The following is a 14,635-nucleotide window of genomic DNA, read 5'->3' as shown; positions in this document are numbered from 1 at the left end:
TGCTTAATCGTAATACCATAAGTGAATGACTTGTATTTAACTTATATATCTTGCAAGTTATATAAGTTAACACATTTAAGAGTCAACAGTACATGTATTTTACTTATAAGTGAAGTATATTTCATTTAGAAATGGAATGTCTAGTCTGCATATAAATCCCTATATTCATTCACCTGTCTAATCTGCATATAAATCCCTATATTCATTCACCTGACTAATCTGCATATAATAGGTAATATTTTTAACTTACCAGTTGTTCAGTTTGTTTAGGGCATTCTGTAAAGAAACTTTGAGTTCATGCTTTGTGTTTTGGATGTCTGACAATGTTGTGTCATCTGCACAGAGATCTGTAGATGATATTGAGTCTCTTAGTAAAAGTGGTACGTCATTAATAAAAAAAATTAGTAATGGACCTAAAATTGAGCTTTGTGGTATTCCATATCTAATTGTTCCAGGTTCAGACAGAACATTATTTACATAAACATGCTGTGTTCCCTGATTTAAGTATGAAGTAAATCATCTAACTGTTCTTTCATCACATTGGTAGGTTTTTAATTTCTTCAAAAGGATATTATGATCCACCATGTCAATAGCTTTCCTGAAATCTACAAATACAGATCCTATTATTCTACCTTAGTCAAGTGCTTGAAGACATCAGTTAAGGAGATCAAGGCAGTCTCACATGAATGTTTCTGTCTAAAGCCTGATTGATTAGGGTGTAAAAGCAAGTGTTTGGTTAAATATGACATGATTGAGTCATGGACATGTTTTTCAACCAATTTTGACAAGTTTGGTAGTATTAAGATTGGCCAATAGTTATCAGCATCATCCTTAGAACCAAATTTGTGAATAGGAGTTACTTTTGCAGTTTTCCATATTTTGGGGACAGATGAGGTTGTAATACTTAAATTGATTTTGAATGTTATGCTATCTAAAATAGCAGAGGCAGAAGATTTAATGAGTTATGGATGAATCTGATCAAGTCCTGTAGCTTTCTTGGTATCGCTGAGACATTTTTTAACAAAGTTCTTTTTTATACTGGTGGCATAGAAAAACCTACATCCTTAGAGGTTTTGCTGCAGCTGCTGAACGTGTTCTGTTCATTAAAGTTGTTTTCTATCACTGGTTCTTTTCACATTGTGGTAATGTTGGTGAAAAAATCGTTGAAAACATTTGCAATGTCAGTGTCATCAGTGACTTTGGTGTCATTTACCAGAAGTGAGTTAATTTTATTTATCTGATCTCTTGTGTGTTCCTCCAGTGAGTTCATTGAAGACTTTCCAAATGGAGTTTATGTTGCTCTTTTTGTTTTCAAGCAATGATTGACAATAATTTTATTAGCTTTTTTAATCATACTTGTTATTTTATTTCTGCATTCTTTATATTGTGCATGGTTTCCCATAGCCTTGAATTGGTCTCATGTTTTCATAGCATCAAGGATTTTCAATAGTAAACCAGTTAGGTTTGATTTCATTCATTACTCGATGTGCTCTTAGTGGTGCATTCTTAGAGGCTACATACATAAATAAGTCAGTCCACACCCTCAGATCTTCATCTGTGTCATCCAAATTTTGGAACATATTCCATGGAACTTTATGTAGGTCATTGAGAAATTGTTCTTCGTTAAAGATTTTGAACAATCTCAATTAACACCAAATATTAGTTAACACAAAATAGTGTTGTGTGTATTTTTCTTACTCTTGTCAAAAAAGTAGGATAGTGGTCACTAAGACCAACATTAGGTACATTAACACAAGCCACATTGTCTGGTAGGTTGATATAAATGTGATCAGTAAGAGTGCTTGATTTTTCTGTTACCCTTGTAGGCTCATTTACCAGCTATACTACGCCTATTGGTTCATTAAATTGCATCCAGTTGGTCCTTATTTATAACATCAAGTATATATGTTTTTTTCTCCTGTGCAAGAACATTTTCCATTTGTTTCAAAAAATTATCATTCCAAATTGCTTTGGAGGAAGGTGGCCTATAATAAAACCAACTAGGAATGATTTTGCATTATTTTGAGAAATTTCCACCCTGATGCTCTCAATTTCATGTCACTCCAAGTCAAGTCGCCTTGCTGCATTTACATCTTCCCTAATGTATACAAGACCTCCCCCTGCTGTCTCTCTGTCCCCGCGTAATGGTTTATTGTAGCCTTGACAGTGAAATAGATTATCATTGTGGTTAGCATTTAATTTGGTTTCAGTGAGTCCTAAAACATGTATATTATTTTCCTTGGAAGGCAACCTTAACTTAATATGGTCTATTTGTCCCACTATTCCTTGTGTCATTTAAGTGACCTATGTTAAAACCTTTGTATTAGTTTCATATCAATTATATGTATGTCATTATGCAATGGGGTACTCACTAAGATTGTCTCCATACTAATTTTATCATTCAGACATCCTATTTCTATATTTAAATGTTCATATATATTAGCATCTTCAGAGTCACAGACCCTGAAATCTGTTAACTTTTACATTTACAGTATTGTCCATTGAATAGTTAGAGTCAAGAGTCTCACTAGGTACATTTAGATTTGTTATAAATGAAACACTGGCATCCTCATTTTTGCCAGCTTCCTAGTGTGTATAATACATTGATTGACAGAGTCTTTAGTTGTGTCCAGATTTATGGCATCTGAAGCATTCAATCTGTTTGCCATGATGGCATACCTGTGTCATGTGCCCAGTTTCTCCACAGTACTCTTTATTATGGTGCCTGAAAATGGGGGCATACATGTTAATATTTCTCAGTAGTTGAGAAGTTCCTTTTTTATTTAAATTAATTTTGTCTCTGGTAGAGGCTTAAGTTGACATCCTGGTTCTGAAGAAAGAAAGATGTGTATTGTAGAATTGACTGTAGGTTGAAGTCTTCACATAGGTCAATTATCAGATCATTGATTTCTTTCACCCCGTGTCCACAATTGGAGATGATCCTAATATCATTATTTTACATGTATCTGGGCTGCAGTACCTAGCAGCATACAATAAACTTTCAAAATCTGTTTCGATTTGATTTAGTGACCTTCCATCACTGGCATCATTTTCACCTACTAAAATAATAATTCGGTTGTATTTGGTTAGGTCAGGATTCATTATTCTGTCCGTGATGTTGTCAATTAGTGGCCCCCAAAAGTGAATTTTGGAAGAAACTGATTACTTATTACTATATCACTAATGGATAATCTGAATATCTTATCTCCCTCTTGCTCACTTTTATGTACACACAAAAACACAGCACCCAAATACCAAATGCATTTTTCTATTTCTTTGACAACCATCAAGTTGTAGAAATTGCTGCACTGCTGCTCTTATCACCTGTGTTTGTGTGTGTGTGTGTGTTTATTTCTCACATTCATTCTGATGATGTACGCTCTTCTCTCACTTTAAAAGACACATGTACTTATATCACCAAACTAACTCTCCCATTGTCTCTCACACATGCAGCCAAGTGGTGTCCTCTTCTCCATGTTTAAAGATTTCAAAACTTAAGGAAAATAATATGCAGATCAAACTTGGATAAAACTCCATTACAGCCAGGCTTTACAAACTCTATACTAATTTAAGCATATGGTTAGTGCCTGACTAAATAGTAGAAAACCTGAGATCAAACCCAGTTACTCTCCATCACAGCCAGTCTTATAGACTTATGCACTAAAATGTATAGTTGTGTACCTGACTATATTTTAGAGGATCTGAGATCAAACCCCCATCCTCTCTATCATGGACAACTCTCAAACCCACATCCTCTCAATCATGGACAACTCTCAAACCCACATCCTCTCTATCATGTACAACTCTCAAACCCACATCCTCTCTATCATGGACAACTCTCAAACCCACATCCTCTCTATCATGGGCAACTCTCAAACCCACATACTCTCTATCATGGGCAACTCTCAAACCCACAACCTCTCTATCATGGACAACTCTCAAACCCTCATCCTCTCTATCATGGACAGCTCTCAAACCCACATCCTCTCTATCATGGAAAACTCTCAAACCCTCATCCTCTCTATCATGGACAGCTCTCAAACCCACATCCTCTCTATCATGGACAGCTCTCAAACCCACATCCTCTCTATCATGGACAACTCTCAAACCCTCATCCTCTCTATCATGGACAACTCTCAAACCCACATCCTTTCTATCATGGACAACTCTCAAACCACATCCTCTCTATCATGGACAACTCTCAAACCCTTGTCCTCTCTATCATGGACAATTCTCAAACCCACATCCTCTCTGCCATGGACAACTCTCAAACCCTCATCCTCTCTATCATGGACAGCTCTCAAACCCACATCCTCTCTATCATGGAAAACTCTCAAACCCTCATCACCTCTATCATGGACAGCTCTCAAACCCACATCCTCTCTATCATGTACAACTCTCAAACCCACATCCTCTCTATCATGGACAACTCTCAAACCACATCCTCTCTATCATGGACAGCTCTCAAACCCACATCCTCTCTATCATGGACAACTCTCAAACCCACATCCTCTCATGGACAACTCTCAAACCCACATCCTCTCTATCATGGGCAACTCTCAAACCCACATCTTCTCTATGATGTGCAACTCTCAAACCCACATCTGCTCTATCATGGACAACTCTCAAACCCTTGTCCTCTCTATCATGGACAACTCTCAAACCCACATCCTCTCTATCATGGACAACTCTCAAACCCTCATCCTCTCTGTTATGGACAACTCTCAAACCCACATCCTCTCTATAATGGGCAACTCTCAAGCCCATATCCTCACTATCATGGACAAATCTCAAACCCACATCCTCTCTATCATGGACAACTCTCAAACCCACATCCTCTCTATCATGGGCAACTCTCAAGCCCACATCCTCTCTATCATGGACAACTCCCAAACCCACATCCTCTCTATCATGGACAACTCTCAAACCCACAACCTCTCTATCATGGACAACTCTCAAACCCACATCCTCACTATAATGGGCAACTCTCAAGCCCACATCCTCTCTATCATGGACAACTCTCAAACCCACATCCTCTCTATAATGGGCAACTCTCAAGCCCATATCCTCACTATCATGGACAAATCTCAAACCCACATCCTCTCTATCATGGACAACTCTCAAACCCACATCCTCTTTATCATGGGCAACTCTCAAGCCCACATCCTCTCTATCATGGACAACTCCCAAACCCACATCCTCTCTATCATGGACAACTCTCAAACCCACAACCTCTCTATCATGGACAACTCTCAAACCCACATCCTCTCTATCATGGACTACTGTAAGATCTCTTTGCTGAAACAAATGTTTGTTTGCCTGATTGTATTTTAGAGGGCCTGAATTTGAAAATTGATGGAAGCTTTGATTCCTAATTCCTTGCTAAACATGGGCAATTATTAAAATATATTTTGTGTCTTTGAAGGATTGACAACTCCACTCATCACCAAAGAGGAGAGCATTATCACAGCAGATATCATCGAGAAGGGTGTTCAGTCTTACAATCAGAGGAGAGTTATCTACTTTTAATCCTGCATACAGCTTAAATTAGTCAAATTCTCCATGATGGTTGTCAAAAGAGTGCTTCAGTTTCATTTAATTTCATCATTTAACTCAGGGACATGATATTTTTGTGTTCTGTTTGTGGAATCCAGTTGTTATGTTATCTAGTCAAGCAAAATTCCCATGACACTCCTGCCCATTGTTAATAATAAATTAAAAATTTGAATTTATATATATATATATCCAAATTTTGCCCTTTTTTTCAATACAAATGAGTTGCTGGACAGTCTAAACCTTTAGGAATAGGGAAAGGGGTGTTAAACATGGCGTTTTTGTAACACAGCTTTTGGGTTTTGTACTCTCCAAAAGCTCTTGGAATGTGTACAATCCAGACAATCTCAACAGTTCTCAGTAGGACATAAGTTAAATACATTTTCTTTGAAGTAAACACTCGGCCACAGTCATCTAGAAAATGCAGAAAGTATAATTATATAAAAGAATTCACAATATTGTTGCTTTCTAACAAGGTACATACATGTACAATCTGTTTTATGTGCAGTGGTCCCCCTCTTATATGGCCACCCTTTCTGCACTGGAAAAGTGGCCTTATAAGATGGGTGACCTTTCCAGAGGGGGATTTAAAAAAATTTTGAAAAATGTAAATAATGTACGTAGTAAGAAAGCTGCATCAAAGCATTTAATATCTTCATTTAAAAGTAACATTAATTATTAAAACCAATGTCTTTGAGTAGAATAACTTACTTTTTTCTATAGTAATACATCTCTGTTTACATGATGACATGGTAATTTTTGGTAATAATGTATTTGGATGATGCTAACTATATGCAATTTAATTATGCAGATGAAACTTTTGTAGAGTGGACGAAACGCATTCTTCATAAAGGAAGCGATAGATGTATTGTCCCGTGCTTTTTTGGTCTTTGCCTATTACCCTGTTTTGTTCAAGGTTAATTTTCTGTTCTTGTTAATCCACAAAATCTATATTTAGCCTGTGCTGACCATGTTATGATCTTGACAATTATGTCCAGTTGTAATCGTCAAGGAGAAGAACATATGTGTGAAGACCCAAACTCTATCACAACATTGTTACGCCCATTTCCTGTAAATGTCGACTTTTATAGATAATGATATAATATTAATCTTAGTATTACATGTACTTTAGCTAACACTTCTTTCAGTAATGGAAACCAGACATTGCGAGACGGTTATCGATGGTAGATATAATCTGATTACTTACCTTATGATATGAATTAATTATTTTTTCTGGACACATTTGAAATAAAAAGTGGCCATTTACGAGGGGAACAGTTTACTTTTTTGTACTAATATGCTGGCCGCTGGTCGCATTAGAGGGGTGGCCATTCTTGAGGGGTACTTTTGAACACAAACTCATCAGTGCTTAGGGATTCTGGCCATAAGAAGTGGGTGGTCACTGGTCAGAGGGTCCGTTCAAGAGGGGCACCACTGTACTACAATTGACCTTATTCCCTTAAAACAAGGTACATTATAAAAGAGGGTAGTACATAAACAAGGTTAATTATCTGCCAGAATTCACCATATTAACCCTGTAAAACAAAGTATTTACATAATAACAAGTTTGAATGTACATCAGAACATGATGCATTGTATGTTCACTATATTGATCCAATATTAACTCTTTGTTGTATGTTCCAAATATTAGTCAACTATAAAACAGCTAAAATACTGAATTTAAAAAAAAATATTCTTTTATTTTATATTTGCCACTGAGTATATGAGAATTGACTTTTGTGATAGAAAACTGAAACTGCAATTCATTAACATTTCTTAGGGTCAGTTGATTTCAGTTTATATTTTTCTTTATTATGTCAGAAGCAAATATTTCACTGACATTCATAGGGGTGGGTGGGTAGAGGAATTATTAGCTAAACGTAATTTCTTTTATATCCATGTATTTTGTAAAGGTAAGGTCTTTTATATACATGATTTTTTTAAAGGTAAAGTCTTTTATATAGATGTATATTGAAAGGAATAACTTGATGGTTATCCAACATGCTGTGTTTGAGTATTAGACATTTATCAGTATGCTGTGTTTGAGTATTAGACATTTATCAGTATGCTGTGTTTGAGTATTAGACATTTATCAGTATGCTGTGCTTGAGTATTAGACATTTATCAGTATGCTGTGTTTGAGTATTAGACATTTATCAGTGTGCTGTGTTTGAGTATTAGACATTTATCAATATGCTGTGTTTGAGTATTAGACATTTATCAATATGCTGTGTTTGAGTATTAGACATTTATCAATATGCTGTGTTTGAGTATTAGACATTTATCAGTATGCTGTGTTTGAGTATTAGACATTTATCAGTATGCTGTGCTTGAGTATTAGACATTTATCAATATGCTGTGTTTGAGTATTAGACATTTATCAGTATGCTGTGTTTGAGTATTAGACATTTATCAGTATGCTGTGCTTGAGTATTAGACATTTATCAATATGCTGTGTTTGAGTATTAGACATTTATCAATATGCTGTGTTTGAGTATTAGACATTTATCAATATGCTGTGTTTGAGTATTAGACATTTATCAATATGCTGTGTTTGAGTATTAGACATTTATCAGTATGCTGTGTTTGAGTCTTAAAAACAGAGTTTTTTATGAAAGTGATTGTAAATTGTGGGACATTCATGGGGGTTAGTGAGGGACATGATTTATGAAAAGGTAAGGTTATTATATACATGGATCAGATGGGGTAATACTTGAAATTTGTATAAATACTGCGTTCATATTTTAAAGAATTTTGTAATTGTTACTGCCAACTGTGTTTTTAAAGTGCAGGTACACAGGTATGCATAATATGTACAATTTTTCAATCATCTGCTTATCCTTCAAATGTACACAGATAATCTACTTATCCTTCCAATGTACACATAGATAATCTGCTTATCCTTCCAATGTACACACAGATTATCTACTTATCCTTCCAATGGACATACAGATAATTTACTTATCCTTCCAGTGTACATAGATTATCTACTTATCCTTCCAATGTACACATAGATAATCTACTTATCCTTCCAATGTACACATAGATTATCTACTTACCCTTCCAATGTACACATAGATAATCTACATATCCTTCCAATGTACACACAGATTATCTACTTACCCTTCCAATGTACACACAGATTATCTACTTATCCTTCCAATGTACATATAGATAATCTACTTATCCTTCCAATGTACACAGATTATCTACTTATCCCTCCAATGTCCACAGATAATCTACTTATCCTTCCAATGTACACATAGATTATCTACTTACCCTTCCAATGTACACATAGATAATCTACTTATCCTTCTAATGTACACCTTTACATGCATGCTGGGGATTGAATTTGTCTTTTGTTGTGCTTTGGCAAGGTTTTTCCAACCAGATGTTTTTACATTATTATGTACCTTTTGTTGTGCTTTGGCAAGGTTTTTCCAACCAGGCGTTTTTACTTGTTATGTACCTACAATGTTTTTCTTTACTTTGTTATGCAGAATTGGCAAATTTAAAGATTGAAAGTGTGGGCAATGTGCAGATTATATATTTTTAAAAATTGTTTCCTATGTAAAAATTCCCCAGAAATGTTTAAAAAATACTTGTTATTGTGCCTATACATGTGCAAGAATTTAAGGTAAAAGGACTAATTGTGTTATATTCACTTCATGTACATCACATCCCACTTAGAGTCAAGATGCATGGTAAATGAATGCAGTTCTTTCTGTATTTAAATATATGAAAAGAGGTTGGTCACCATGACCTAAAGTTCACACTAAACTGACTTTGGTTGGTATTTATGTTTAAGTAAATGTCCCATCATAACAGTCATAACAGTGGTATGGGTGTCTGTCCATCTACACGTCTTTCCATTTGTTCTTTTCATGTGTATTAAGATGTACATTATCCGTATTCTTATTACAACATGTTTTAACCGTGAACTGTATTTAATTATTCAGATAGTGCTGTTAATTTCTATATTTGATTTCTCAGGAATTCTTCATAATGGTTCTAAAATTTCATGAAGGAATGCAGCTTTATATTTGCCACATCCATTAGTAAAATATAGGTTGCGTTGATCTGTGATGTTTTCATCACTTGTTAATTTTGGTATTAAGTACATTTTTCCTGCTTTTTTCATGTTGGACCCATGAAAGTTGTTGAGATACATCGCAAGAAATAGACACCTTTTAAGTTGAGATACATTGCAAGAAATAGACACCTTTTAATTGAAAAAGGCCACTATGACCTATATTTCTTTACTTTTACACTTTGGTTAATGTTTTGTCTTTAAAAGTTATTACAGATACTTTTCAGAAATGTAATGAGAAGATATCATTTTATCTGTAATAAAACATTTAGCCTGTTGTTCATTCTATACTGGCATGTAATAATTTTAAAGAGTGAGGTATATTTTTAGCCATAAGCATTTGACATTAGCAAGACCTCGGTATCACTGACTTCACCAGGTGTGGCAATGGTGGGACAGGCAATGGTGGTACTGTGGCAGTGGTGGTACTGTGGCAATGGTGGTACTGTGGCAACATTGGTGAAGGTTTAGGTTAAAGTTTAATACTACCCAAAAGTCTACATAATGATTAGAAATATAAGAGTACCATGGTACATCAGTTAAAACCAAATATAGCTCTCAACTCCCTGTTTGACAAACGGGGAAAAGAGAACTACACCGAATTAAGATACATGCACTAAAAAGTAGAAAAAATTGAACTATAAGAAAAACCACCACCCTTCTAAAAATCTATAAAAAAAATAGTATGCAAAGACATACTACACAAACCTCCCCAAGATACACAAACATACAAACATATATACACACTTTATTATTCTTATATACTTACCTAAGAGAAAGACTGGAACCATTTGACATATATAAGCCAATAAAAAAAAAACATACGTGAAACAAAATATTAAAAAAAAAAAAAAAATAGAAAAAAATATATATATACATATATATATATATGCACAAAATAAGACACGAATAAAAGGGGTTATATGACTCTGGCAAAGTCAACTACATAAAAAACAATGTAAAGAAAAACAAGTGGGAGGAAATTGGCCCATGACATTAACATGTCACGGGGGCAATAGTACGACCCTAAATCGGAAGTCAAAACTTATGGAACTCGGACCCCTAAAAAGTCCTATGGGGGTCGGTAAGTACATAAAATTTTGACTTCGTGGGATTTAAAAAAACTTATAAATATGATGATAAAAAAGAAATTAACCCTGCAAAATTCAAAATCAACATTATTGTTTTTATACAATGAACATACACAGATAACTTATGGGAGGACAGGGTCAACCCACAATAAAATACACTTTTAGATATAATCAGGGTGTCACTTCTAAGTTCTAACCAGCTATATATGCTGGGACGGAGCTAAGATGAGTCAACAATAGGTTAAAGTTGTTCTGTATGGCCATATGTCCAAAACACTGGAAGTGACAGATGTCTTACTTTGTATAATCTGGAAGCTGTTTTTTAAAAAATATAATGCAGGCAGTCTTATTTAAAAATCATACTTAAGTTTACAGTTAACATTTTCTGTACATAGTTCCCAAACCCCAAAATGTATAGCCGCCATATTTTTGGACTTCAGAATCAGGAAACACTACCCTTTTATATCCAAGCATCACTAACATCCCCATGACCTTCAGGAAAGGTTAAGGTCATTTTAAATTCATTTTAAATTCTTGGTCATATTTTCAGTGAAAGTATTTCAGTGTGGTCAAAATTTCCAAACTTTGGGAACAGTTACCATTCTTGGACTGTACAGAAAGGGAATTTTCCCCATTCATATTCATGTACCCCAGCTCTTATTCTGACACCAAGACATGGTCACAGTAAGTTGAAGTCCTTGGTTAAGTTTTAGTTAAGGTTTTTGTATGGTCATAAGTCCAGAACCAAGAATGAGACAGCTATTACACTTTGGCTACAGAATCAGCACAGCATGAGTCAAGTACTCCTACCCTCCTTCTGATCCTCAAGGAAGAAGGTCTAAGTCTTTTGATAGTGAAAACACACATCTATCAGCATCTGGTTGGAGACCAAGCAAGACATTTAATTCCTTGGAATTTGTTGTTTTTAGGATCTACAGCTAGTTCCATTTCTTCTCCAGCATATTTGGAAATGACTGAATATGGTTTGCATTGCTGTTATTTCCCCATCATAGACTTCAGTTATTTAGTCACTTTATCATAAATTCTTGGTGTTGGTTGAATTGCAAAACCAGTGTTTCAAAGAGTATATTTTTATTTTACCATTTGTTAATCAATAGACATAAACGAATATATTCTTTTACATGTAACTGAAATAAAGACTTGCCCAAGACAGGTTTTCTTGCATTTTTGTTGTTGTAGATTGTAGCAACCATAACTATTATTTGTTCCATCCATGAGGATGTCAAGAGTATATATAGTGCTAATTATGAACCTAACCCTAACCCTGTATTTACTTGCAAATATTTATCACAACTTGATATATTGGGATTCCCAAAAACTATATCCTAATAAATTATTAGTAAAAAAATTAACTTTTTAAGATTTACAATATGAAATTGGGTTATGAAAATTCCTTCCTCTTCCAACATGTTTTCTTCCTTTTAATAACCACTGGTGTCACTCACTATATAAGTGATTATACAGATGATTCAACAGTGTTGCCTGAGGGGTGTGGTGTGAAGATCCATCTAATGCAAGATTGTTATTATTTAAAACCAAAACTTTGGATATGATTAACATTTCTTTATGTCTGGCATCTGTTAAAATTAATAGTAAAACATCAACTTCACCAGGTAAATTGAAGCAAAATTGAAAAAGGTCATATCAGAAGAAATGACATTTGTGGTGAGAACATTAATTTCCCAGTTTAATATTCCTAGACATACTTGTCAACTGTTCACACCTTAAATATATGGGGTATTCAAAGTCAAAGTGTCCCTCAAAAAGGGTGTCAAAAACTGTCCCAGACCTGTAGCAAAAGCACCCCACCATTTTTCAGCAAGAGCCCCACCCCTGGTACCTTAAGATTTTTGATTAATCATCATTGCTGCAGTAAATAAGCTTAAATAAATTATATGAATATGGGTGGATAGTTTTGGTGTCTATGCCATCAAGGTCATTTTAGAATTCATCATTTCCTTTGTAATTCAGGATATACAGGTTGTTAGGCCGATTTGTAAAAGTATAGGATGAAGGTATGCAAATTGACCACAGCAATTTATATTTGCAACACTGTTAGATATCAAGCAATATCCATTTTTTGGAAAACACTGTTAGATATCAAGCAATATCCATTTTTTGGAAAACACTGTTAGATATCAAGCAATATCCATTTTTTGGAAAACACTGTTAGATATCAAGCAATATCCATTTTTTGGAAAACAGTTAGATATCAAGCAATATCCATTTTTTTGAAAACACTCATAAAATGTGATTCTGATCTTCACATTAACCTCCCCCTCCAAAACATATGTAACCATTAACTGCTTATAAAATTATCAGATGTAAATCAGTCAATGCAGCATTTTATTCCACATTTATTTTCCCCTTCGCTTTTTTTTTTTTTCATTATATCCTTTTTGTCTTTTATTCTAACAGGTGCTCCTTGAGAGACAATGCTGACTCATCTAAAACCTATGGCAATGCAAGTTCATTGAGGCTCTATATGGGTTAGCACAGTTCCTTGTATTTACATGACCTATATGACATGCAAAACATGTTGTTGCCCATTTATTTTATTCTTTATTTGTTATTGAAGATGTAAGAAATCTGTTGCAATCATATGTTCAAAACAGACAAGCATTCAATCTTGAAAGAGCTCAGTTGCATCTGCAATTCATGGGAGATAACTCTTAAACCCATGCTTATAACTGAGTAATGCACCTCTGTTTTTACATGTTTGGGATTTTTTTGTGTTATGGGTATACTGAATACTGAAAGGAATCAGCATTCAACCTTTTTATGCATTTGTGATCACAACTAATAAGAACACAATAATGTAAACAAAGATTTTACATGTGACAAGCTAAAGATGTATTTAAAGAAAATTCCTTCAGATGGATTGGAAAAAGCTACAAATACATATCTACATGTACAATAACCTCTCAGAGTGCAGAGTCTCTAGTAATATTATAAATGAAAAGGATGTGAATACCATCTGTATTGCATGCACATACATTAAAAATAACATGGCATTTAAAGTGTTGGTTTAAACCAAATTGATATGCCAGTACTATTGGCATATCAAATTGTAATCTGCCAATGATGAATTCCTACTCATTCATTAATCATAAATGACATGAAAATAACAATAACAAGTATAAATAGTCCCTATTTTCTAAATGATATTAAAATGGTACACAATTTCATCATAAGCCTTTCTTTTTTCCATTCTGCTCTCCCCTCTCTTGTGTAAGGGACAAAATCAATAAAAATCTTGAGTGAGAGAAAAAAACATTGCGCTGGACAAAAACATTAAAACTGAACTTGTACCAAGTAACCTACAGTAAACTGGTTTGTTGTAACAGTGTGTTTATGCTTTCCTTGGAATATATCTACAGTGTTCATAATATCAATGATACATAGTTGCAATAGCCTTTTGATACTAGGCCTATGTTAAATTTGTTAGTTATGATGCACACATACTCTAGCGTATTTAATGCTTTGTTATTGTTTATTAAACCTATTATAATGTTCTAAAAATCAATTATTAATTATGTAAATACACACCACAATGCCATAAGACGTTTATACCATGTATGACTATGTAAATACACACCACAATGCCATAAGAGTTTATCCATGTATATCTCTGTAAATACACACCACAATGCAGAGAGTTTATACCATTTATGACTATGTAAATACACACCACAATGCCATAAGAAGTTCATACCATGTATGACTATGTAAATACACACCACAATGCCATAAGACGTTTATACCATGTATGACTATGTAAATACACACCACAATGCCATAAGAGTTTATCCATGTATGTCTCTGTGAATACACACCACAATGCAGAGAGTTTATACCATTTATGACTATGTAAATACAC

At 34.4% G+C, this 14,635-nt stretch overlaps 1 protein-coding gene across 4 annotated transcripts in view; it reads left to right on the top strand.

Annotated features, from left to right (window-relative positions):
• Window positions 1-13,589, top strand: part of LOC149798530 (uncharacterized) — a 49,769-nt gene extending 36,180 nt beyond the window's left edge. For 2 of the 4 annotated variants that reach the window (XM_089957343.1, XM_089957342.1), the window contains exon 9: window positions 5,426-11,905. In XM_089957343.1, the coding sequence (XP_089813469.1) occupies window positions 5,426-5,529 (104 nt within the window). In that variant the 3' untranslated portion in view covers window positions 5,530-11,905. Of the gene's footprint in view, window positions 1-5,425; window positions 11,906-13,173 lie in introns of those variants that run through there. The other 2 variants (XR_016420984.1, XM_089957344.1) reach the window with 2 other exon arrangements.
• The last annotated feature ends 1,046 nt before the right edge of the window (window positions 13,590-14,635 follow it).

The sequence above is a fragment of the Sinohyriopsis cumingii genome, chromosome 5 (assembly GCF_028554795.1).
Source record: "Sinohyriopsis cumingii isolate HCF-2022 chromosome 5, ASM2855479v2, whole genome shotgun sequence".
Taxonomy (NCBI): domain Eukaryota; kingdom Metazoa; phylum Mollusca; class Bivalvia; order Unionida; family Unionidae; genus Sinohyriopsis; species Sinohyriopsis cumingii.
The sequence above is the reverse complement of the archived record's forward strand: the minus strand, read 5'-3'. Positions and strand labels throughout refer to the sequence as shown.